The sequence below is a fragment of the Phalacrocorax carbo genome, chromosome 10 (genome assembly GCF_963921805.1).
Source record: "Phalacrocorax carbo chromosome 10, bPhaCar2.1, whole genome shotgun sequence".
In the NCBI taxonomy this organism is placed as follows: Eukaryota; Metazoa; Chordata; class Aves; order Suliformes; family Phalacrocoracidae; genus Phalacrocorax; species Phalacrocorax carbo.
In genome coordinates, this window is record NC_087522.1 from 16,819,825 (window position 1) to 16,845,996 (window position 26,172).

The 26,172-nt window shown below is 49.3% G+C and overlaps 1 protein-coding gene across 2 annotated transcripts in view; it reads left to right on the forward strand.

Moving 5' to 3' along the window:
- Positions 1-7,561: 7,561 nt before the first annotated feature.
- Positions 7,562-26,172, forward strand: part of AXIN1 (axin 1) — a 74,618-nt gene continuing 56,007 nt past the window's right edge. Inside the window, exons 1-2 of one of the 2 annotated variants that reach the window (XM_064462030.1) lie at positions 7,562-7,819; positions 9,968-10,939. In XM_064462030.1, the coding sequence (XP_064318100.1) occupies positions 10,062-10,939 (878 nt within the window). In that variant the 5' untranslated portion in view covers positions 7,562-7,819; positions 9,968-10,061. The remainder of the gene's footprint in view (positions 7,820-9,967; positions 10,940-26,172) is intronic. The other variant, XM_064462029.1, reaches the window with a different exon arrangement.

The following is a 26,172-nucleotide window of genomic DNA, read 5'->3' on the forward strand; positions in this document are numbered from 1 at the left end:
CCCAGGCCAGCTGCTGGCCTGCCTGAGCACTCAGAGCTGATCTTTTCCAGGACACAGCATCTTTCAGAGGAGCATCTGGGGCATCTAATGCCCTGTCTAAGAGGCATGAAGCAGCAAGGAAAACCACTCTGCAGGAGAAATAAAGGGTGAAAATGCCATGGGGCTTCCCTCAGCAACACCCAATGTGAACACAAGGATCCTTTGCCCCAGCCAAGGTCTGGCTGGGTTTTGGACTGGTGCACACCTGCCACAATCTCAGCTGCTGTTGTCACTTCATGGTCTGGGAGCTGTCCTGGAGAAGGACATGGTGAGCTGAGACCTGAACTGTACTTGTCAGCTGTGTGTGCAGGCAAAATGATTTCCAGAATTTGTCCTGGGTGCATAAGTGTTTCTGAGGCATCCTCACAAGCCTCACCGTACCCAGCAAAGCTGCCCATAACCCCATGGGCCACTAGGTGGACTCACAATAAACCAAAATTGCATGATAGAGAGTTCATTGACCATCTTCCACATCTCTGGGAAGAACCTCATCAAAGCAGATGCACCATCAGTGAGCCTCATCCCAGGCAAGAGCTGAAAAATCAGCAGCATGCATCCAGCTGGCCACCACCTGGTCACCAGATGTTGGCCAAAACATGGTCAATAGACCTGACTTATCACAAAACTTTTTGCCAGCTCCCTGGGAGACCTGACCCTCCAGGATGGGTGAGCCAGGAGTGTGGGGACAAGCACTTGCTCCCCAAGCCAGACTGCTGATAGGGATCATATCAAAACACTCAGGCTGGAAGTCTGCAAGGCTGTAGAACAGACATCAAGACATCGCTGAGCTTGCTTTCACCAGCCAGGCTAGTGATCACACCTAAACCAGAAGATCCCAGTGTTGCAAAACAGATCTGCAAGAGTGTAACAACTGATATTTCTAGCAGGACTCTTGGTATCAGCCTTCCCTTAACCCCCTGTAGCCCAGCTGGTTGGGATCACTGATGGCTGGATAAAGGAGATATGCCTCTCCCACCAGGATCAAACAGATTGAATTAACATGGGCTGCTCTGGGACAAACCTGCTGGCAAGGGACCAGCTGTCTCAATGCAGGTGTTGACTATGTGAGCCACCAGCCGCACCCTGCATTCCTCCCTGGGTGGGGACAATGCCCACTGTGTGCCTACCTCATCCCATCCTGCTGCAGGGATGCCAGAGCAGCAGCTGCAGAGGGGGAACGAGCAATGCTCTGGGGCAGGTGGGTGAACCCTGGGTCTGCAGTGGGGCTTGGGGACCAGGGACAGGGACATCCCCCCATCCCGCCTTCCCAATGCCACTGCTCCCTCCTGCCCTGGCTCTGTAAGGTGGGACCATTTCTGTAGTGCTAACTGCTCCAGAGCCCCCGCACTCAGGGATGGGACAGTCCCAGGATGGCTTGGGGCAGAGCAGAGCCCGCTCCAGACTTCTCCATCTCATGGAGGGCCAAGATATGAAGTGTGTCCTTTCAGGACCATGGGAGCAGGACTCCCTCCTGCAGGTGGGCACTGGAGGGTTTGCCCACCTGGCCTGGCTCCCCTGCAAGCATCTCTTGGGCAGGGTGGTCCCAGCAGGGATGAGCTGACATCTCTTCTCTCTGCAGAGCGGTGCTGCTGGGATGTGCATGGACGGTGTCCCACCTCCAGCCCCCCGAGAGGAGCAGCGAGCCTGGTGGTCTGGAACATGGAGAGGCAGGCATGCGGGGCACAGGCCTGGGGCGGACCCCAAAGGTGGGTGTGGGAAGGCGCATGGGGTGGGACATCACACGGGGGAGCCTGCCTTCACCGGCCAGTGATGAAGAACATTGGGCATCGGTGATGCTGGCCAAGTGTGTGCGTGATGGCTTTTGGCAGAGAGGATTGATCAAAACCGGGGGAGTCACAGGGTCTCGGACACAGCAAGGGTCTGGCAGACTCTCTGCTCTGCTAAACATGGGCAACTCTTCCTCAAAAGTGGCATAGGAGCCAGGTAGTAGGCCAGGGGGATGCTGAGGTCCTGGCGCTGGCTCGTGCATTTGTCTCCTGCACCATGGCCCAGAGCAGCAGCACTGGCTCCTTGCCCGGGCCGGGCTGGGGCACTTGTTCATCCTCACCACTGAGCAGGGATGGGCTCAGCAGCTGCCCAGTGCCCACTCCCATCCTGAGCAGCATCCCAGAAGCAGCTAGGTCCCTGCCCAGGTGATTTCAAAATTGAAGGACTTGAATTTCCACCTTAAATCTCACCTTTAGCCTCAGCCCCACACCTTTAGTCGTAGGTTTTATGCAACCCCTAGAGCATCATTGGATGGTCCATTCAATTACAGACAATTTTCTAGAAGGAGATTGCACTTACCCCAAGGCGTTGTCACTGTGTGAAAGAAATAGCTGGCCAGCTATTGGGTAATCAGCTCATCCGGCATGAACTCACCTGTAACCTTTTTTGGGAGAAACACCAGGTTTAGGGGCTCTGTAATCTGGCAGGGGAAGACAAAGCCGAGCTGAGGAAAGGAGGCTGATGCCAGGGCAGGGAAAAAGGGAAACATCAAGCAGGGATGCTGTCAGGGCTGAAGGCAGAACAAGACCCTGGGGAGAACAGGTCAGGGTGCCAGGACGCTACAGGGGCTCTGGGTAATGCATCATGGGGCTTCCCTCTGCTGTACAGGCATCTGCACCACCACAGGCAAATGCTGGCAGCTGCAAAAACTGCTGGTCCAGGCCCTCCTGCCCTTATGTTCCTGGAAGGAGGCCACCCTGGCTGGAGGGCTGATGTTTTTCTTATTTGTCACGTGAGCAGTAAAACCTTTGCCCCATCCACCCACTCCAGCCCTGTACCTGTGAGGAGGGAGGCCTGGGGACCCCTGGCAACCCTGGGGATTTGCAAGCGAGCACCCATATGGGAATGGGAATGGATTGGGAAACTGGGATGATTTTGCTGGAGGGGAAGAACCCCAGCGCCCAGAGCAGCTGAGCCCCACACCCTTCACATCTGCCCAGAGCAGCAGGCTCAGGCATGGGCTTTATAAAAGAGCAGCATCTGAGCAAAAAGGCACAAGTTTTGTGTCCAAATGGTGTGCCACCCTCTTTGACAAGCACTAGAGGCAAATCCAAGGCAAGCTGACAAATTTGGGTGTGTTTGCCTCTTTTGAGGTGGGGAATCCAAAACAGGAGGTATGTCAGGCTGCCCACAGGACCTGCACCATGGGGACTTGGAAAGCGGCTCCTGCTGCTCCGCGGATGTCATTGGGGGCTGACATTGCCAGGATGGGGAGATATCTTTAGACCAGTGCCCCCTACAAGAAGGGATGCCATGTGTTTGCGTTGCCCGCTTCAGCTTTCACCCCCAGCTCATCGCACAGGTGCCCATGGGCATCCTCACTGCCCATGCTCTGTCCCTCCCGGCCTGGCAAGGCAGGAGCTCCCAGCCCTTCCATACCCCTGGCTGCTTCTCTGCTTTGTTCTCCTGCCAGCCATGTCCTGTGGCTCTGCTTGCTTGCCACCGCCACAGCAGTGCCACTGGGCTGCAGGTGTCTTGTCCCAGTTGGGCTCTTCAGGTTGCCCTTGGTTACTGGTGCCACAATGCCAATACTTTTACTTTGACTGATAATACATTTTCTTCCTTCTGCTTTGCAAGTGTCATCTTGCAGTGGTCCAAGAGAGAGCTATCAGCCTTTTCCACCACGGGACATTTTTTTCTTGGAAGCCCCTTCTGCCATCACTGCTCAGGTAGTCATACCCCAACTCGTGCCACAGAAATGAGGGCGGTCCAGGCACGAGGAGGGGATGTGGTACGCAGATGGTCCCTCTGAGGGTGAGCTGCCCTTTGCCTCCACCAGCAATCAGTTTAGGACCTCACACTTTGGGGTATTTCTAGTTGTCTTCCAGTTTCAAAAAGGTTTTCAAATAAAACCAAACTTCAGTACCATTTAAGACCTTGCAGGGTCCTTTTAAATCACAGCCAAACGTTGAACAGCACCATCTAGTGCACTTCATCCTGAAGCTGCCTGCACCAGAGGGACGCCGGCTCTCACCCTCACACATCTCTGCCGTTAGAAAGGTACTCTGGATGCTAACAGCCCACCAGCTGTCAAACATCACCACTGGGTCAGGCCCACCTTGCTTTGGGGAAGCTGGTGAGTCACTACAAAGAGGATAATTCATTTGAGGTTAATATTGTCAGTACTGAAGCTGAACCAAGCGCTCTCAGCCTCTGCAGAATTGATGCTGGAAGGCTTGCAGCTCCCAAGCCAACCTGGCAGGGAACTGATGGTGCTAGCAGAAAGCATCCCTTTGTAGCTCTGAGAGATAGGAGTGAAGGGCTTGCAGGGAGGCTCTGCAAATCGCACCATGCAACCATTGTGTGCACAGTGTCAGGCTGCTTGGATACAGCCCCAGGCCCTTTAGACCAAAGGCTGAGAGCAATTCCTATGTCACTAGCATTTGCTGGCTCTTCCAGGCAGAAATGAATGTGTGCATCAGGAGCTGGGAAGCGTATGGCATCCCAGGCTTGCACAGGGAATAGTCTTGGCTGCAGGCTGACATGAGGTCTGCACCAAAACACTGCTGCATCTCAGCTGTGGCAGTTTTGGGGAGGAATAAGGCAGAACCACGCTACCAACTGATGAAGAAGGGAGAAATGACCCGGTCTTGTTCATTGGTCCCTTTTTTGATAGACCTCGCAGGCTGATTCCCCTGCAAGGGGATGCTCGGCTTAGTTTTTCACCTGTTTGATATCCCCAGGTAAATCTGGAAGTAGCTGATGTTGGCCCTTGGGAAAGCACATGGACCAGGCTCCTCGGTGTGGGTGAACTGAGGTGTGAAAGGCAGGGAGGGGGCTCCAGAGGGACCCTGAGGCTCTCCCAGCCCCACTCAGCCCTGTTAGAGGACCAGAAAATTGTGAGACATTGGGAGGGCTTGGCATCAGCCTGCAGGGAATTTGCCTCTTCCAGCCCACAAACGGGCAGCTGCCTTTGCTGGACAAGGCAGCACTGGCTCCACTTTCTCTGGCACAAGGATGAAGCGTACACACAGTGATCCTGGGTGGCTAGAAGAGACCCACTGGGTGGGCTGGAGCTGGTTTCTCACCCCAGGCTGTATCCCCTTAGCTGGGAGAATGCAGCTGGGAGCTGGTGGGTGCAAACGAAGCCCCTGGCTCTTCTCTCCCCACCCTGGCCCAGCCTGGCCCCGAGGAGGAAAAAGCAGCCCTGGGGCACACCAGGCCCTGGCACTTCAGCTACCTGCATCCTGGTGCACCCAAATTCCTCACACTCACCCCCTCCACCCGCCACTTGCCACAGAGAAATCTATCTCTGGTTTCTCATGCAAACTTAGAGGGGGCCATGAAATCTTGCTGGGCCTTTCTCTGGGAGATGAAAAGCTCTCTTAATGCCTGATCGTCTCTCACCCATGAAGCTGCTTAAGCACTATAATCGAGGCATCTCTGGGCCTCCTTTGAACTAGCTAAGGAGGCTGTGGTTCTCAGGCATCCCCCTGCAAAGCAGGGATCAGTTTTAACTCTTCTCCACCATCTAATTTCTCAGCAACCTTTCTGAAACGCAGATGCTGGTACCCTTTTTGCTGTAGCACCCAGCTCAGTCCTGGCCAGGACATCCCCCGTGGGGAGTCTGTTGCTCCCGCCCTGTCCCTTGTGTCTCCTAACTGCCCCCCACCCCCCGCCCCCAGCACATCCTTAGCAGAGCGTGGGTTTCCAGCAGAAGGGCCCCGTGCTCAGCAAAGGGATCCTAATGCAGCTGCTCAGATTCAACCATGTTTTATTTGCCCAGGAGTCAGCTTCTGAAGCTTTCTACAGCTGTCTTGACCTCGTCCATGTCTCCTGCCCCTCTCATTTCCCTGGCCCCAGCATTTTTCTCAGCAGGGCTTTTTAATCTATTTCTAGACCATTGATGGAAGTGCTGAATAGCACCGGGCTTCCCATCCAAGCCCCGGACACCCACTGAGAGTGCTCCCATTCTGCAGGGATTCCCCATTGATGGCTGTTTGTTTGCCAGCTCCCAGCCCCTTTAAGGTGTCTCTCTTGATGTTGTATTGTGCTAATTTTTAATCAGAATACTATATGGATTAAGTGACATGCCTGAAGAGTCCAGGTCTATTATTTCTATGCCATAGCCTTTATCAGCCAAACTTGTAATCTCCTCAAAGGATGACATCAGAGTTTGACAAGAGCTATTTTCTAGAAACCAGGCTGATTGCATTAATTATATTCCCATCCTTTAATTCTTTACCAGCTGAATCCCACATCAGCTTTTCTAGTATTATGCCTGAGATCAGTGTGGCACTGCTACATGTAAATCAGCTCCAAGCATCATTCACATGAAAGAGCGCAAAGAGCTGCACCATCCTGCTGGGCTCTATGCCGGGGCAGGAAGGGGAGTGCCACCGCCCAGGGTGAACTTCTGTGCGTTTCAGAGAGCTGGGAAAAAATGCTGTATGTTTCTGAAAGTGGTGCCTAAATGCACAGAAACAGGCACATATGGTCGAATAATTGCACCAAAACCCAGAAACTATCCCTATCTGAAATCTTTCTGAGTTGTTTCTGATTTTTAGAGGACTGTCTTGGGGCTTGCTTGCGTGTTCAGCTTTCAGGATGGTACCTGGGGATCTGCCTAGCTCAGTCCCAGGGCTGAGGCTACCATCACTTTCGAGGGAAGAAACAGTCTTTGCATCTCCCCATCAAGCTACTCTCGTTTGGTCTCTGCATCTGGTAATCCTTCTGCAACGTCCCCCGTCACCCTGCGTCAGCACTGCACACTCAGTGCCAGCGCACCCTGCCTGGCCAGAAGCTCCCTCTCGGGATAAGACACGCTCCCCACCGCCTTTCTCGGGAGTCTCCATGTTGTTTGACCCATTTCAGTCCATACAGTGCCACCTCTTGGCGAGTCCCCTTATTTCTTCCCGCCGCCAAATTGCCCTGCTCAGAGAAGCGGGAGACACGCTGCGGTTTCTAAACCAGCTTTAGTTGTTCGTGGAGGCAAGAGCTGCTGGTGGAGCAGCCGCCGCGCTTGTCCATCCCCGGGCCCACTGGTGCGCGGTCTTTCCCGAGCAGAGCTTGGCTGAAGACACTGTCGTTCAATCCTGCACGGAGCAGTAGAGGCCCGTGGCAGCTTTGAGGGTGGCTGCCTTTCCCTGACGAGCCGAGCCAAGCCAGGCCTTGGCGGTCTCCAACGCCTAACCCTCTTCCAGGTTGTCCCTGCCCGGGATGCTTGGAGGAGCTCCGGTGGGCTCCTCTTGGCCAGAGCAAGACAGAGCCCTGGAGCTGCTCAGCCCTTGGGCGAGGCGCCAGCCCAGCTGGGGCTCTGCTGGGAACCCTCGGCGCCCTGCCCGGACCCTCGGCCATGCGCTGGGGGCTCTGCGGGGCTCGAGGCCTCCTGGGGCGGGGAGCCGGCCTAAGCCTCCCCGCCGGCCGAGCAGCGAGCGTGAGATGCCGGGGCCGCTGCCTCCCGCCTGGCCGCCGCCTGCCCTGGCCCCCCCGGTGTGCCCCAGTGCCGCCTCCCCCGGGCCGGGCCGGGCCGGGCCGGGCCCGCTCCGCCCCCGCGGCCGGGTGCCGGTCCCGCAGTACCGTCCGGGGGCGCGGGGGGCGCGGCTGAGCCGCTCTCCCCGACGCTGGGAAGGCAGCGGCGCAGGCGGAGCGGAGCGGTGCGGGGCTCGCTGCTCCTCTCTCCCTGTCGCCGCCACAAGCCAGCGGCCGCGGCCATGGGCGTCCCGGGCCGCCCGCTTTGTGCCGCCGCCCCGCCGCCGCCCGCCGCCCCGGCCCGCCGTTGCTGAGCCGCATGGGCCGGGCCCCGCGCCGCCGCCGCCGCTGCTCCGTGCGGGTGAGTGAGCGGGGAGGCGGCCCCGAGCCCAGGCCCTGCGCCGAGGCCGCGCCGGAGGCCGCCGCCGGGCGGGAGGAGTGGGGCCGCGGCGGGCGCCGCCGAGCTGGCTAGGCCGCCCTAGGCGCGGGAGGGCGGGGGGTGGGCGGCCACGGGCCGGGCCGCGCCGCGGAGGGCGAACACGGGGCTGGGGGCGGCGGCGGCGGCAGCGGGGGGGGGGTCCACCCGGCTCGCCTCCCCCGAAGTTGCCCGGGGGCGGCGGGGGGCCCGGCGCGGTGCCCTGTCAGCGCCGGGGCCCCCCGCGGAGCCTGCCCAGGCCCGGCGCCTCCCGCGGGGCGGCGGGGGCCCGGCGGCGGGGCTGTCTCTGCCAGGGGCCGTGAGGCGGGGGGGTCCCCCGGGGGTAGAGGGGTCGCCGGGCGCATCCCTCGTCCCCGCTGTCTGTGTCCGGAGCTCCCCTGCTCTCGGCGGGATCCCCCAACCCCGCCGGGACGAGCGGCGAGAGCCGCTCGCCGCAACAATGACCGACATGGCTGAGGGACCGCTGCCCCAAGGGGGGCTGCCCCAAGTGGGTCCCCAGCACCCAGGCAGGGGTAGCTGGGGACCTTCACCGGGGAGGTGGGTGCGAGCCCCAGTGCTCTCATCCATAAGCGAAGTGAAAACGACCCAGAAACGCATAATGGTGCAAAAAAACCCAGCCCCATTCCGTGGTGCCAGGGCAGCGGCTGCATGCTGCGGGCAGCTTGGACCGCGAGGGCGGCACTGGCTCCTGTGGCTGCACGGCACAGGTTGGACACGCAGGGCCCGGCCGTGCTCGACGGCAGCTCTTGGTCTGGCTGGGCTTATTTTGCGGTGTGCAGGTGGGCTGTAAGGACGGTACGGCATAGGTGGCCGTTCTTGGTTCAGCGGGGAGAGGGAATGGGGGGAAAATGGCAAAGCATCCCGACGATGCATTCATTGTAGTGGGGTGAGCTTTGAGAGGGAGGCCGAGGTAAAATGTGTCTTCCCGAGTATGTTTTCACATGCAATTGGGTCAAGGCAGCGCAAGGAGTAATTTGTTGGGCAGCTGGTACTTTGCAGTACTGGGGGCTTTGAAGCTGATTCTGTTTGTAAAACAAGACTTTTGCTACTGTCTTTAAACCATGAAGTTGCCTTGTAGAGCAGCAGAAGTCTTGGCCCAGGGATTGTCCTTGCCCTCCTTCCCCTATGCTTCCCATACTCCGCATTGACTTGTTGGTCTTATTTAAAAATGTCGTACTTGATCAGATTTCCTTCTTGAGGTGGTTTTCTCATCTGCTTTTGATGACCTGAAGTTTTCCCAGGCTTGCAGCATGCAATGTTGTTGGCGTAAATGAACCTTTTCTCAACGGCCTGTCTACGAAAACCAGTGCCAGACCTGAGCTCCTGTGCTAACATGCCCATCTGAAGCAAGCATGCAGTCCGGGTGCCCAAAATATTGGGGTTAATGATGCATCTGGATTTCCCTGGAGTTAGACAAGGCGACACAGCGTATTTCTAAAATGCAGAGATTTGTGAGGAATGTGGTGCTGGTATGTCACTTGAGCATATGAAAGTCGCCTGTGTTTGATTAAGGTGCAGTCTCGCTTTCGGAACTAACTGGATATTCTTTCAAAATATTTTTTTCACAAGCCTTAAATTCCTGTTTGGGGATGAGAATTTGCTAGATCGGTGGCCACATAAAAACATGCTACCTTAATATGACCTGGTGCATGTGCTGTCCAGGTAGGCTGTGTAGAGGAGTTAATGGCAGCACAGAAGATGGTATGTGTCCTGTGGCACCACGTGGTACCTGAGTGTAGATCTCTTGGATGTGGAGACTGCAAGATCCCAGGGTCTGTAAAACCACTGGTGTTGTGAAATTGGCTGCTGTTCTAGCATAGTGCCAGCTATAGTATCAGTGATGCTAAATGCTGAATGTAAACTTTTGGTATATTCTGTAATTGTCATTTTTAGAGGGTGCCCAGTTTGAGCCTAGTTCTCTGCTCTCTGAAGTTGCTGAGAGGCTTGCCATTGATTCTGCTGAAAAAGAGGTGTTAATACAGTAAGGGTGCAGAGCAAAACTAGTGGTTTGTAATCTTAGAGTGTTTATCCACAGCGATACTCACTTTTTACTTTTTTTCTCATCTGTTTCAGCCAAACTCACTCATTCACCCTGGAGCTACAAATATTGGTGACTTGAGATTTGACCTCATTCTCCACTATTCCTGCGCAAGCAAGGACCAGAAAAATGAATATCCAGGGGAAAGGCTTCCCCTTGGACCTTGGAGGAAGCTTTACTGAAGATGCTCCAAGGCCACCGGTTCCTGGTGAGGAGGGGGAACTCGTGTCCACGGATCCAAGGCCAGTTAGCCATGGTTTCTACTCTGGTAAAAGCGACGTGGTTAGAAATGAGACGTCCACAGCAACACCAAGGCGCTCTGATTTGGATTTGGGGTACGAGCCTGAAGGGAGTGCTTCACCAACTCCACCCTACCTGAAGTGGGCCGAGTCGCTGCACTCCTTGCTGGATGATCAAGACGGTATCAACCTCTTCAGGACTTTCCTGAAACAGGAGGACTGTGCGGATCTCCTGGACTTCTGGTTTGCCTGCAGCGGCTTCAGGAAGCTGGAGCTGTGCACGTCTAATGAGGAAAAAAGACTCAAGCTGGCAAAAGCTATTTACAAAAAATACATCCTCGACAACAATGGCATTGTGTCCCGGCAGATCAAACCAGCCACAAAAAGCTTCATCAAAGACTGCGTCATGAAACTGCAGATTGACCCTGACATGTTTGACCAGGCCCAAACAGAGATTCAGTGCATGATAGAAGACAATACCTACCCTTTGTTCCTTAAGTCAGATATTTATTTGGAATACACAAGGACAGGTGGGGAAAGTCCAAAAATTTATAGCGATCCAAGCTCAGGGTCTGGGACAGGTAAAGGGCTACCTGGTTATCTGCCAACTCTGAATGAGGATGAGGAGTGGAAATGTGACCAAGACGCCGAGCCTGAGGCCAGCAGGGACTCAGCGCCTTCCAGCAGGCTCACCCAGAAGCTGCTTCTGGAGACGGCCACCCAGCGCGCCGCCTCAGCTCTACGATACAGTGAGGGGAGGGAGTTCAGGTAGGCGAATGCCAGGGCAGCGTCCCTCCTGCAGGGTGCCTCCAGGGGCTGGATTGTGGAGCTTCCGCCGGGGTGATGGGAAGCCTTGGAGGGCCTTGGGTGGTGGGGAGCAGCATCCACGTTGGTCTGGGATGGTGTTGTGCAGGCGCTTTGGTGGAAAGCAGAGCTTTATTTGAAAGTAGTCGCAGGTTATTTTAAGGGTGTCTTTGGCTGTAGTTGTCTGTTTGCCCCAAATCACCCCTGCAGCCTGTTCATCACCCCGGGGAAACTGCTGCTGGACGTAGTCTGGAGGCAGGTTGGGCTTGGTGGGCAGTGCAGAGCCGTGGGAAGTCCTCATGCATATTCAGGGAGTCGAGTGAGCTGCAGCTCCAAGTTAGCTGTAGCCTGCACCAGCGGCAGGTCAGGATTCAGTTACAGGAACACAGGCGAGTACAGCTTGTGGTAAAACTTCTTGTAAATACACCAGGAAATTTTTGTGATGAGCCAGACCTAGAGGCTGCAGGAAGCTTGCAGGAGATACCCTCACCTCTGTAACGTTTATATGTGTCAAACTGGGTTCACAGAGCTCCCTGAAAATGGTGCTGCTCCGCACATGAGATTACCAGCACTGATTTCCAGTAGTGTCAAAGTCGGAATCACTGAATCTAGTTAAAAGGATTCTCTGGTGCAGTTTTTCCTTTCATCAGAGTAATTGCTGGGTTTTTTAACCGGAGGAGTTGCAGTTTTGCAGCCTGTTTTTTTTTTCTGGGTCCCCCACCCACTTTCAGCCAACATGGATTTTGAAACTTGCTGAGAGCTCAGTTAAAATTCCAGACAATTAACTTAGCAGGGAGCTCTCTGGGATCAATAAGCGTGTGTGTGTCTAACCCTTGCTGAATCAACAGAACCCAGCCAGAACACATTCCTACTTTTTTTTTTTTTTTAAATAAAATCTCCTTGTTTTAAGACCTGCTTAGGCTAAACTCTGACGCTTTGTGAAGATTACGAAATGAAGTAGTTGAACTGTCCTCTTCAAAGCCGCCTGCCTTATGAAAAGCATTTCTGTGTTTAATCTCCCTCGGCCGTCCCTTTAGTCTGGCAGCTGGAAACTGCGCCCAGTCTCGGTGCCTTTCAGCTGGTGAAATGTTTTCGGTTTGATTCTTGTTTTCTTATAGATTTTGAGGCAGGCTTGTTGCATGTGGAACTCTTGGGGGGGAATTCATGTGGATTCCTGCTGTTTTAATCAGGAGTCAGAAAAACAAAATCCCAGGGTCCTGGGATTTTCTCATGGAGTTAATAAAAACCTGGAATGTTTCCTGAAGTGCATTTTCAGTGAGTGGTCAGGTACTCACCAAAAGCAAAGGATTAGAAAAGTCTATGATTTAAGTAACTTTTTATTTAAGTGATAATGGCTTTAAGATTGAAAATAACTTGTCTGAGGTTCAGCTGTGTTTAGTTTCCTTACTAACACAGGTAGCAAAACCTGTATGCAACATTGTGCTTCTCAGCTTCGGCTTCAGAAAAAAAATGCACTTTACCATTATCTGAATATATTTGTGCTAGATATTTTAAAATGGTTTAAGAAATGTGCTGTGAAATAAAAGTGTTTTGGAGTAGAGGTCCTCAGTCTTAGGCATTTTCATACCAGATTGGAACAACATGAAATAAATCTTTACCTGGGGGATGAAGGTCAGAAAAAATGCATTACTATTAATTTGTAGTGTCCAACAGCCTGTCATTGTGGCTACTGACGCTCCATTGACCTGTTGGGTAGGGAGGCACAGAAACATTTACCATTCTTGCTGGTGCAGGAGTCATTTCTCAGCCTGGAGGAACTGAAGATAAGTGATTATTTTATTTTTCAAACATTGGTATGTCAGCTCCAGTAGCATCCAGAGCATCACAATGGAAGATGCTACCGAACTGCATAATCTCTGCATTTTTTTCATTCTAAAAAATCTGCTGAGATACCAGTTTGAGGTGATTATTCCTTTTTTGCAGGACCTGGTGGTTGAATTGACTTACATCCTGGATGTTGTATGGCAGTAGCTGTCTTGAATAAGCTGTTTTTTTAATTATAACATCTTCATCCTGCAGACCTTTTTGTTCATTTACTTTCTCACCTGAGTAAGAGTATTGGAAGCCAGCAGAGCTACTTTGCAGCAAGAAGCAATAGCTGTGGGCAGCATTTGGAAGGCTGGGTCCAAATTTATTTTGATAATTTCCACAAACCTTTTTTTGTTTTGCATATGTGTGGAAGAATTTCTAGTTTCTGTTCTTGAGGGGATGTTGAAATAAGCTGTTTTGCATTATATTTGAGGGCCTGTTTAATCTTCCCAAGATTGAACTTCTATTCCTTGGCTTCCATGGAAACCCTAAATAAAGAGGAATCTGAGCATATGCAATAGAAGTACTACTCTGATAGCAAATGAGCATCTTGAATCGGCTCCAAATTTTTTGCAGCAGAAAGTTCATAAATCTTGATGCAGTAGCTCTGCTCTCAGGAGGGCAAACATAAAAAATTCCTCAAACACCAGAAGGCAACCTGTTATTAGTGTTGGATATTTTGAAGGTGTTCAAATGTGCATGCGTATGTGAGAATATCCTGACGCCAAAAGCATTGCCGTTACCCACTGTGTTTTTGTATGCATAGGAAAAGGCCAACAGTCATTATAGTTAGGCTCCTGCAAATTAATTGGACATTCGTTATGGATCAGTGAACTTCAAAGAGGGTAACCCCCAAAGATCTTGGGCATTAACTCGCAGCTTCCGAAAGTGACACTAACATGGTTGTGAGGGTGGCTAAATCGTTCATTAACCTTCTTCTGACATGCTGGGATGGCGTTCCTCAGATCCAAAGACCAGAAATTAAACCTGTGCCTGAGAACTGCCCTGCAGCCTGGTTTTCGAGTGCTCCAGGAAAACACACACATCTTAAAAAGCTGGAAGTCTGGTGTTTGGTGTTGAAAGGTTGCAGTTGTGTCTTTTGTCAGGGTGGGTTTCTTCTGCCATCTCATTAGCTTTGCATCAGAAGGGGTTCCCCTCCCACTCCCAAAGTGCTGGGGAGCAGCACTCACAGCCTCACAGCTGTTGTTTACTTTCTTCCCTTGGTGGAAAGCAAGAATATACGGTGTTTCGTGTGAGCAGCTCTGCTTTCGTCTCTTCTGAAAGACCAGCAAGCTGGGAGATGTAGGTTGGTTCTGCCAGTTGTTTTGGATTTTGACCTGTGTCATGAAGTGCAAAATGCATTAAAAAGGAGACCTGGAGGATGGTAATGAGAGGACATGTGGTGGTAGGTGAGGTCTCCAGTTGTTGGACAGTGGGGAATATTGTGGCGGAGCTGATAGGTGTGGATGGAGAAATTTGCTAATGGGGGCTTTGATGCACATGTGGTTTGTGGTTTGTTGTGGTGTGTGTTTTTTTTGTTGTTTTTTTTAAGTAAGCTGGCTACATGATCTAAGCTTTAATTTCCAGAGCACTGAGCTGACTAAGCTCATGGTGTTTCACAACTGTTGGTGGTTCAAATGCAAAGGATGGGTGACGTAGTTCTCCACTGGGGCTGGTAGAAATCACCAGGAGAGTCGTTATGCCTGTGCCAACGTACTGGCAGCCTCCCTGGGCACACGTGAGAGCAGCTCTCCTCAAAACACAGAGTGAGCACACCATCATCACAGGGTGTGCAGAGGAAGCAAGTGGAGAAGAAACTGAAGGAGCTTTTAGAGGTATGTGACAACCTCTGGTCTGAGACAGTGCAATGACAGACCGTAACATGGAGGGGAATGGTGTACGCTGGTTCAGGGAGGACGTGAGATTTTTCCATTGCTTAGGCAGCATATAAATGGTCCAGCAGTTAGAAGCTGGACCGCATGAGTGAAAAACTGAGGATGCAAAATCACAAATGCTGTGCAGGAGCAGTCTATGTTTAGTAATTCAAGGCATGCATTACTGTCTTACTGATGGTTCTTTTAACTGGAGAAGCAGCATGGACGTCTTGGAGCTTCAAGAGAGGTTGGTTGCTGGAAAATAGCAGCTACTGAATGTTATCTGTGTACATAAAGGCAGAAGGAAAAGTTTTGGACGCTTAGCTTGACTTAGCTAGAATTAAAATTGCTGGGCCAGTAAAGCCACTTGTCATCAGTAAAACCCTATTTGGAATCTGTGGCTATTTCCAAATTTAAAGAAAATAAGTTCTAGAAGAATAGTTTTGGTTCTGCATTGTTCTAGAGAGAAGTTAGTGAGTCTAATGGGGAGGTAGGATCTGATGCTAATAGCACTAACTGGCAATTTAGTGACTCCAGTGCTGTAAGACATACAGGGCAAAGACCGATGGTGGTTTTGCACAGAAGTTACGCCAGCTTTTTTAAATATGTTGTTAAGCTGATGAAACTTCTGCATGGAAATGCTTATATTAACAGTATAAAGTATTTATACTGGCGGTTGCCAAGTTTTAAAATGGATTTTATTTGAAGAATACCTTTTGTGCCCATAGCTTTGCCTCTACACAAATCAAGATGAAGTGGTCTATTTGTTGTCTGGTTATGGATCAGTGCTTTGGCGTCTTTTTAAAGACAGGTAGTTAAGCTTTTAGCACTCTCTTTTGATAAATGCATTTTTCTCCCCTCCTCCAGCAAACAGGTCCTTTATTTTATTGTGATTGAGTTTTACTTGGGTTACAGAAGCTTTTCTCTTAAAAGAACAAAGGGGAGTTATACCCCCATCTTTTTGGTGCTGGGGAGGTTCAGATTGGACATGGGGGGGGGGAAAAAAAAACCTTCATGGGGAGCAGGATGCAGCTGAGGAACAGTTTACCAGAGAGGAGGGAATCTCCATCGTGGAGGGCTTCATGGCTGAGTTTGACAGAGCCACGGCCCCTCTGGTCCACTGTTGACGATGGTCCTGTTTTGATGGGTGCTTACAATGATGGCACAAATCATGAGATACTGTGTTTTGAGAACCAGGTTGCAAGTTGGGCTGTTTCTGGTTCTGCCCCATTTCAGAAAGAATTGGATGCTAAAAAGCTGAACGGGAGCTGAACCCATCTGAAGACACTGAGAAGTGCACCTAGGAGGAGGTGGGCCATGGGGTGGGTACACCGTGGTTTTGATCTGCTGTTCAACTTGGGTTTATGTTTTAAGAGTTTCTTTGTTGTCGCTATAATGGACTAATCCCTTGAATAATTAGTTACCATTGGACGTTTTAAAAATGACTGCTTCTTGGATGTTTTCTTTTAATAGTCTGTTAGATCCTGAATTTATTAACTACTGAGACAGACTGTGAAATCATGTTACGCCAGGCTTTCTTGATGGAAAAGAGACTGAGAAGGGTGTGAGGGTGCTGGGGGAACACACGCCGGCCTCATGTTAGGGTAGAGCTGTTGACTTCCCCACCTTCCCAAGCTGTGCAAGAAGTCCTTCCTACCTGCTGGGCTGGGTCACTGGCTGCTGGAGCACACCATGGTCATACGTCATCCCTAGGTTTAGCCTTTCAGAAGGTGCTCTGTGAAGGTACAGACTGTGGCTGAACAGTGCAAGGCCAGTCATGCAGCCACCGTGCATCTAAAATAAATTGTGGGTCTGATTTCATTAGAATCAGTGGAGAAATCTGGTTTCAGAAGTAGCTATATGTGTAGTGCAGAAAATTGCTGAGTTTAAAAACAAAAAAAACTCAGAAGGGAGGTGCTGATATCCTAAATCAGTTCCTGGAAATATCATTGGATTATTAAGATCATCCTTAAATCCATTAAGCAAATTACAGTTAATCAGTCAAAGAAAAGAAGAAAGATCTTTTGCAAGGCCCTGTCTTTTGAGCCACATGCAGAAGCTGTAGTAATATTTTAATTTTCCATCTGTCAGTTAATGCATTCAATCACTTCAGTTCCTTACGTAGAGGATTTGAAATTAGAAACTGAGGTTAATTATCTGCGTTAAATGAAATATGTGAAGCCCACAAAAGCAAAAACCTTCACAATTTGGTATGGTCTGTTAAGCTAGGCAGGAGAGGGGTTATTTTTTCCCAGTTTTGTTCTGATTGAAGGGGTTTAGTCACAGTAATTGAAATGATTAAAAAGTCAAATTGCTGGTGAATATAATTCTGAGCATCTTTCTGAAAGGCCTCAACACTTGGTTGAGAGCAGAGAGTAGGGGTTTGCTCTGTCTGGCAGCACGGAGCAGCCGTCCCTGAGTGGGTGAGGCCAGTTGTCCTTGGTGCCTTGTTATCAACCCCTTGATGGCAAGGGGATGTCATAGCTCTGCTGCTAGGTTAGTGGAGGCAATTTGGAAGTGGAAGAGTACAGGAGGAGAGCTACACTTTTGAGCATATCAGATATAAAACGGGTCCATCTATCCTAATGCCAGTAATTAGCTGATCACTGCCTGCTTCACTTGGAAGTGCAGCTTTGGACTCTACAAAGACGACAATCGTCTTGGAAATACACCATCCCCGGTGGTCAGCTGGTTTGGGGGTGATTCATTTGTTAAGAGGCTCATTTTTTTCCTAACGCTGCAGTACACATGTAGCTCAGGTTTGAACTGCTCCAGGAGCTGCAGCGCCCATCTCTGCTCATTGGGGACAAAGATGTCCCTTCTCTGGTGTGGCTGTAAATCCCTTCTCATCATCTGGGCACTTCAGGAAAGGTCTCTTCTGGAGACATGCATCTTGTTCCCCTCTGCCATGTGCCAGAGCAAGCTGCTTTGCCTCAAGTCATGCTCAGGAATTACATTTCAGCAGGACACACTTTTGTGTGAAAGCAAAACCATCGTTCCTTACAGCCCTGGTCTGGGTTCTTCACTGTTGTTACGGCAGTGATGAATTTAAGTAAAACCGTTGCAGTTTTAAGTTAAATTATCTAAATTCTGTAAAACCCACGTGGAAATTGGATTTTACCTTTGAAGACTCCATAGTGCACTTTTGTGGTAAGACCTGGAATCTTTTGGTCCTCTGGCACCCAAGATATAACCTGTCCTTAAAGTACCACCTTTTAGAAGGTCTTTAGCTGATGTAAATAGTTAATAGATGAATAGCTTTCACCTATCCTGATGAAAAACAGTGGGGGGGAGGGAAAATTATAGCCAGAGGAAAAAACTTTGAAATACCCCAGTGAGACCTACTGGTTAGCACCAGGGCCTCATGTTAGTCCCTGGATCTACTTTCAGAGCTAATGACCAGAAGCTACTGGGTTTTATTCTTCCTTCAACCCTCTAACCCCCACATATTCCCTGTCCTGTTGTAGACTGGAGAGTCTCAGTCCTCTCCCTCTCTCCTTTTTCATTTCCCTTTTGCCTGGAGGTTTAAGATTTTTGTCACTTATCTCCAGGGTGTGTTCAGAGAAATGCTGGTGATTGAAGGAGGAGAGCAGTAGACCTGAGGAGGTGGGATTGCCTTTTTTTCAGCAGTCCACATTTAGAGTGGGTTAGCTTTGCTGGAAAACCCTGCCTTTAGTGTTCAACAGATTTATCTTTTTCAATCGTAATTTTTGGTCTTTTTCTTGGCTGGCAATCAGCTTTTCAGACTGTGTGAGATTTATCTGGAAGAGGGGCTTCCTTGTTCTGCTGTTGCTGCCTGGTCCAGGTGGTTGCTTTAGGACCTCTAACCAGCACATATATTTCTGTGGGATCAATCATTTAGTAGCTGAGGACCTCTCCAAGCTTTCACAGGCAAATCAGTACAAATCAGAGCTGAGTCACAGATCTCCTGGGAATTACAGGTAGGATCCAGGGAGAGAGGTGCGGGACTTTATCCAGCTGCAGCTACTGGGTTTTGTGAACTGTCTCCTGGCTCTGGCCCATAGAAGTAAGAGATGTAAAACCATTTGGCACCAGACATGCAAATGAGAGCTGGGCTGAAGCAACTGTTACCCTCGAGGATCCCAAAAGAGGAATCAACAAATAGAAATTATTCTATTAGCAGGGGCAAAGTTCACAGGTTAACCATCATGTCAAATCAATGAAATACAGCCTTGATCTCCTGCACAAGGGCTTTATTGTGTATAAATAAGAGTGCCCGAGCAAAGACAGCAAGTTCTTGCACTGTAACATTTGCAGTATGCTGAAGAAAGGGAAGCTCTGTACAGGCTGCTGCATGAAATGCCTCCTTTGGACATCAGCTTCATTCCTACTTCAAAAGATTGTAAAACCTGACCTTGGAACCTTCTTGCTCTCTTTATGGCCCTACCCAGATTGGATTTCCATAGGTCATGGTTTTTGTTTTGTTTTGTTTTAAAATAAAAAGTTGGGGTCTTTGGCTAAGAAGGCTTGTCTTTGTACTTTTAATTCAGTCCATGTGACTGTCATAACATCTATTTCTTAGGAAATGAAAAATGTTCCTCCTTGAGCAAAGCCACAAAAGAAAGCCATTGGGTACACTGGCAACCTCAGGTGTGTGCAGCATGTGTCTTCTGCTGATCTGCTAGCACTGGATGAAGACCATCACCCCTTTGTTGCTTGGTCCAGGCTCTGCCAGGAAAAGAAAGGACAGAAGTTGCCTTCTTTGTTGTGGAAGTATTTATATGTAATGCGTCTTTGAATATCTGCACGTTCAGGGAAGCTTTGTTTTCCTCTCTTGGGAAAAGCTACTTTGAAAAGGCTGGCTTGACCCTCTTTTCTTCAAGGTGGGCTAACACCGTAAAAATACATGAGCTTGAAACAAGATGGAAATGGGCAGCAAAGGATGTGTGGATGTGTCACTACAGTGTAGGATTTGTCACATTGTAAAACAGCATCGTGGTTTTCCCCTCCGGATATATGCAGTGAAGTTTGTGACCCGGGGGTGATTAGCCCAACTGGAGGCATTTGAGAAGGCATGAGCTGTGGTTTTGGGTCTTCCCCAGAAAAGGCTGGAGCAGCCTGCTAAAACTGATCTGTAAACCTCCTTCTGAAGAGAGGAAGTTTTCCAAGTGGGCATGGGAAAAACTTTCCTTTGGTAATCTTGGAGATAACAGGTCACGCAGCTTCACCCAGTGGTTCTTGCACAATAACTTGTGGTCAGGCTGAAGTGTCTATTTTAGAAAGGCATCCAAGTGATGGGAGGTCATGCAGCATTTTTGTTATCTCTTCCCGTCGTTAGTTACTCTCACTGTTCTCAGTGTGTTCTTTATTACTTGCTTCAGTTTTTTCCAGCTTCAGTTTCTAGCTGCTGGGTTTTGGTGTGTCTGTGCTCACTTCAGTGGCTCCAAATTCCTTTGCGTGTTTGAAAAAACCTTACTGAATGGGTGTGAATGTTCTCCTTAAGTGGTAGCAGCTTTGTTGTGGAAGGCCTTTTGGTTTTATTAGACTTTTCAACCCTCGGTCTACTGTTAAACAAGCTGTAGCTTGTCATGGTTGACAAACCTTCGCTCTGGTCTCAGACCTAACCTACCTGTTTAAAAGGCAGTATTCTTTTGTGTGCTGGTTTCTGGGTGGGGACCATCGGGCTTCTAAGGGAAATTAACTTGCGGCCTCTCTTTCCCCCTGCCACCTCAAATGAATTAAGTTTTGTGTTAACTGTTCTGTCTCTTCCTAAGGCCAAAAGGAAATGTCAGCCTATGCTTTAGGTTTTCTGCTACAAACTAAGAGTGCAAGTAGGTGGGAATATGTAATTATATTAAAAACAAAAACAGCTGCACAATCAGTGTCAGCTGCTGAAGATAAAATATAGGAAGTTTTTTAATGATTCATCCATAATTATTTAAAAACATGTTGAATTTATTCTTAAGCTTTGGAGAAGAATTCTTGCAAGGCTGGCATTTGCCATCTGTGATGTTTATACACCTGAGTAAATGCCTGTCTCAGCAGTTTGTCAGTGTTCAGTGCTCCAGATCTAAATCCCTTCAAAGGTAAACCCAGCACACCTTTGTCTCTGCTGGCCTTTCCGTCTACAGAGTTTTGGCTGGTGAGGTGGAACCAGTCGTAGCAGTGGCTGGCACTAGGATAGGCAGGGTGCTGAGACTCACACCATTTTAATAACTGTTTCATGTAGATTTGCTCTCTGTAGGTTTGGGTGGCAAAGTTTGCAGCAGCTGAATGACACAAATACGCTGGTGAGACTGGTGGAGAGGTGGCTGGGGAGCAACTTTGTGTGCCGGCAGGCACAGCAGCCAAGCTACAGGCTATGTCTGCTCTCCTCTTTTGACGTCCTTCCAGTGGTATCTGTTGCATTGATTGTAGTAGTCCAGGAGAGAAGGGAGGAGAGCTCATTTGGATTGTCTCTCTGGGACGCAGCAGACTGGCCACATCTGATTTTAGGGGCAGTTGGAAGGTACAGTGCTTTTCCTCGTGGCATGTCGTTGCAGGTGCTGTTGTTTCCTGCCCAACTGGGCAAAAGTCAGTATTTTTATTTTCAGCCCTGTGGTATTCAGGAGAAGGTAATCAGCACAGAGAGGGGCATTTTTCACTTGTTTCTCTGTCTCTGTGATTGCTAAGAAGTTGGAAATGTGTTACACTAAACTGGCTGAAAATTGCTCAGGGTTGTTGTTGTTTTTATGCTAACATAGCACTCTTCCCAACTCACCAGCCCAGATAAGCATCCGCGCAGGGCAGGGCTCTTGCCCACGTGGCCAGGAGGGCAGCCAGCACTGCTGTGGGTGTCACGGCTGAGCAACCAACGCCTTGCAGTTTCATCAGGCTCAGGGTACATTTTTTCCTCCAGCGAGAGGCACAGCGTCGTGTGGATGCCTGCTGCAGCCTGCACTGCCTTTTGCTTTGCTCCACTGCAGCAAAGCAGGGAGAGGAGGTGGGGGATCTCCAAGACCAACGAGTTGCATCTCTGATCTAGACGTTAACAGGGTGCCCTCAGTCCCTGGGACAGTTCACCAGTCAAGCTCCACTGCTCCGTCAAGCTGCTTGGATGGAAGAGATGAGCAAATTTGAGGAAGGCAGAAACCCCAGCACTTGTTCTAGCCCCTCTCCTGCTGTGCCTTGTTGCCTGCAGCTACAACTGTAGTCCAGAGCTCAAGGATGCTCTTCTGATCCTGCGGCAGTCTTGACAGAAAAGCCAGCTGGCCCCATGTTGATCTGTTTTCCTTTCTTGATGCAGTAATAGAGCTTCTCTTCTTGAGAGCTGACTGTCCTTTGCAAATATCATTGACTTGGGCACTCAGCCTAGGAGAGGTGGCTCATTGGAGCTGTAGCGAGTGAGCTGTGATATCCGCCGATTTTATAGCGAAGATGCTGGTCTTGCAGTCCTCCAGTGCCTGCCCACAGCTCTTACACTTGCTCAGAAGGGTAGATGCTTCCTACAGCTTACTGGATTTGCCTCCCCAGTTGTAGGATACACTTGGGAGGCAGCAGTTGCTTGGGCTCAGCAAGGTCATCGGGGTTTTGGTCCATGATGGTGACGCCCTGAGTCAGCTCTGCGTGGATTACTCCCTTTCTCAGCTCATGTAGGTTCTTCTGTCTGGAGCCATCAACCACATTGCCAGCAGTCAAGCTACGAGCAACCTTTTTTCTTTGTTAATTGCTGCCTGTGGCTTGGCACCAGCAATGTCAGAAACCCTCCCAGGTAGCCCATCTTAGGCTGTGGACTTGGGTGTAGTGTGTTGCCTCAGGTGACACAGAGTAGCATAATCCTCTTACATCCCAACTTTGGAAGTCATCCTGGAAGCCTGAGCTGAAGAAAGAAGGTGGGACTGGAGCCAAACCTCTTGTTCCAGATGGGACAGTAGTGGCAGGAACACCTATTATCCACAAAGGTGTCGCCAAGTCACAGAAGGCAATTAGCAGGGAAGAAAAATGTGCTGCCTTTAAAATTTGAATTTTAAGAATAGTTTTTAAATTGAACATACATACATTGATATGCCAGCTAGGCAAAATTAGGGCTGTAAGAGCAAGCATCTGAAGTTATCTAACTTGTGTGATCAGCAAGTTAATAAAACAGGCAGGTTTGTCAAACAGGATTATATTCAGTCTTGAGCAAAGCTGAGTGTGAACAGGATTTATAACATCAGGTTATTCTGTGTTTGGCATAAAGGACAAGAAAAACAGTCCTGGTGTATGGTAGAGGGGTCTCTTTCTAACCTTATTGTTGCCAGTGGAGACAAAGTTTGAAAATTTTTCCTCCTTTTTAGGGTCAGCTGTTTGTATGGCAGATCTAAACTCTGTACTAAACAGTCAACCACTTCAGGCCTTAAAAAGGTTTTCACAAGCTCTCTCTTTCATACAGGGGACCCTTCTGCACCAAGTCCCCCTCCCCACGTGATGGTTCAACTGTGGTTTATATTTGTGCTAGGGTGCTGGATTTCACCTTTCACTATTTTAACACTCAGTGCATCAATTCATTCCTTCTGTATTATTGTATTTGAGTGTGAATTGGAAACAGAGAGAAGGATTTCCATGGGGGGGTCTTCAGGGGTGGGAAGTCCTTCTCAGGTGCTGGGGGAAGTGTGGAGATGGGGACTGTCAGAGCAGCAATGCCATATCAGGGAAGGAGGGGAGGGTGGTGGGGAATTATCGCCTGCAACCTGCAGCAACCTGGGCTTGAGGAGGTGGAATAGAGAAGAGAGTAGATGGTGTGGCCTTGCATTGACTGGGGACCTGCTGACCGTGTGAGCTGTTTGAGGTCAAAGTGCCCTCTGAGTCCCAAAGGAGTGCCTTATTAGCGCTTTACTCTCCTTCCTATCTCCAGCATCCCATATAGACAAAACAGGCGTGCGTCATTTCTTGGAGAGAAGTGTGTTAAAGCTTGTCCTGGGCTCTTTCTAGCATGTTGTCAGCTTTCCTTGAGTTAATCCTCCTTGCTATTCCTGTGGTCCCTATGATGCAAGATCAGAAAAGGCTGTTCCAGTATCCCACCATGGCTGATTGTAATTCTGCTTCTCTCACCAGATTTCTTAAACTGTTCTCATGTTCTTAGTAAGTACATTCAGCCATGGCTACCTTGCTGGTGTTGACAGCAGTCCTGCTTCAAGCTGGAGGCTGGACTATTCTGCTCCTCCAGAGGTCCCTTCCAACCAATACCGCTGTGATTTTAGTTCTTAGTTAACTGCCAAGCAGATCCTCCTCTGTCACATGCATGTCTGAAGGATTTAATCAGCTTTTATGCAACAATGAGCCCCACAGAAATGCATATACTCATGCAGCTGAAGTAATGGCACTAACAGATGGGCTGGTGGCCTGGACACTGGGAGCCATCACTGGAAGGAATCATGAAATACAATATGAGAGCCCTGCTCTGAGATAAAACTGCAGTTCCAGGAACCCAAGCCACATGATCAAGGAAAATAATTTTTCTTTCTCCCAAAATTAGGCATCGAAAGTGAGGGATGAAACTGCTATGCTATAACAGCCATCTACACTAGATCATATCCTTGTCCATTTCTCCTCCTCTGCACCTCTAGGAATGTTTTTAAATCTCCCATCTAAAAGGTTAAGCTTTTAAAATGAAAAAGGTATGTTTCCTTTCCTCTCAGTCATTTAATGATTTTTAATTTGCTGTTGGATCCTGGTTCTCATGCATTGACTGTGTGGGAACAGTAGGATTGGGTTACAAATAAAGCAGGTGACTGTTCCTTTAAAAACTGTAAGGCTTAAATCAAATCATGCTGTATTGAAATTGAGCATATTTTTCAAGGAACAGGAGGAGTGGATTTTTTTGTTGTTGTTGTTTGCTGGTACACACATTAGGATCCTCCCATGTTTTAAATATCTGATCTAAAATCTGTTCTCCTGGTGGTAAATTTCTCTTTGAAGCATGGTGACCAGAGGTCCTGCACCTTGCCTCTAAGGCCAGTGAAGGTGGGAATGGGCAATGCACTATTTTTAGAAATCAGCAGTGATACGTTCCAGGAACTCCTGCAGTATTTTTCAGAACTGAGTTTGAAGGTTTTAAGCATAGATAGGGAAATATGTCATCTGTGTAAATTGCTCTAAATTGCCTGCAATTTGTTGGGAGTTGCCATTTCTAAGTGCTTATTGCAACTCTAGATATTTGAGGAAGCTTTTGATTATCCTGAGCTTGTAAAATGTAGTTGGCTGTTTCTTAATTGTTGACCTCTGTGAAGTATGATTACCTGTAATGTAGAGCTTTTTATTTGTCAATGCCGCAAACAGGAAATCAAGAGTGTCTGATTGAGATAAGTTTGGGGACTCCACCATGACTTGTAATTGCATCAGGTGACTTGTTTGTCCTGGGACTGGTGTCTCCTGTAAAGTCTTGAAGGCCTTCAAAGAACCTAGAAACCTTAGATACTGTCTTTATGTCTTGTTGTGCAGAAGTCTGGCTTGTACTTTCTTAAAACACTCTTCAAACAGCTGCCATCATCTTAGCAAGGTAGTGGCATCTCTTCATTCTGACATACTACATCAAGTTTCAGGAGGAGTAGCAGAATTAGAATTAACTGCTTAAATGCAGCTAATCAGAAGATGTGGTAGAGCTTGCTGACGTTCATGAACACTATAGAGAAATCAGTTAAATCTCAGCAGCCTGAAGGAAGTTGATAGATACAGAGAATCCCATTTTTCATTGCTGTATGATGGGACCTGGATGTAGAGCAGAGAATAAGTCTTGAATGGACATACCAAACTCGATCTGCTGCAAACTATAAGTGTGCCTAATACTGCTCCGACGTATCTGCACAGGTCCTTATGTCCTATTTGCTGCTGCTGCTCCACTGTCCTTGACCCAACCATGCTGGCATTCCTCTAGGACCAAGGCATGGGCTGGGAATATGGGTCTGCAATGCTGGGGTGACTTGATTGGGGGGTATGTTGCATGGCCAAGGTCTACCTGTAAACTTGTGTCTCCCCAGCTTCGTGTCATGCTTGCTCATACTGAACTTTCATTGTTGTCATTTTCCCAAGCTGCATTTGTCCTAGTGGGGTATTAAACATTGTTACTTAATTGAACTTAGATGTTATTGGATAATTCTTTGTTGTAGTTGTGGGTGAGTTTTGTGTTTTCCAGCAGGAATAGAAGTGTCAGGCAGGGTGCGTTCACCCCACCTTCATCTCCACCCAGGCTTGGCGTGCTGAGATGAAGATGTAATGTAGATTGATGTGGCCAGTCTGGGGTTTTACACTGGGTGTAAGGGGCTGGAGAGACGTCAAGGGAAAATGAAAAGCCCTCTCATTCCCCGTTGCAGCCCTGGGAGATGCTGTGCCAAGACAGGCTGGTTTATGAACAGCTCTACTCCCATACCTGGCGGTTTCCAGAACTTTTGTGTGCATCTGTTTTCCTTACATGTACTCCATAGGTTTAAATATCCTCCTCAGTATGCCTTTAGAGCATAGCTTAGAAGCAAGAGCAGCTTGAGAGCGTCCTCCAGGGACCCCATGCCAATTCTGCCA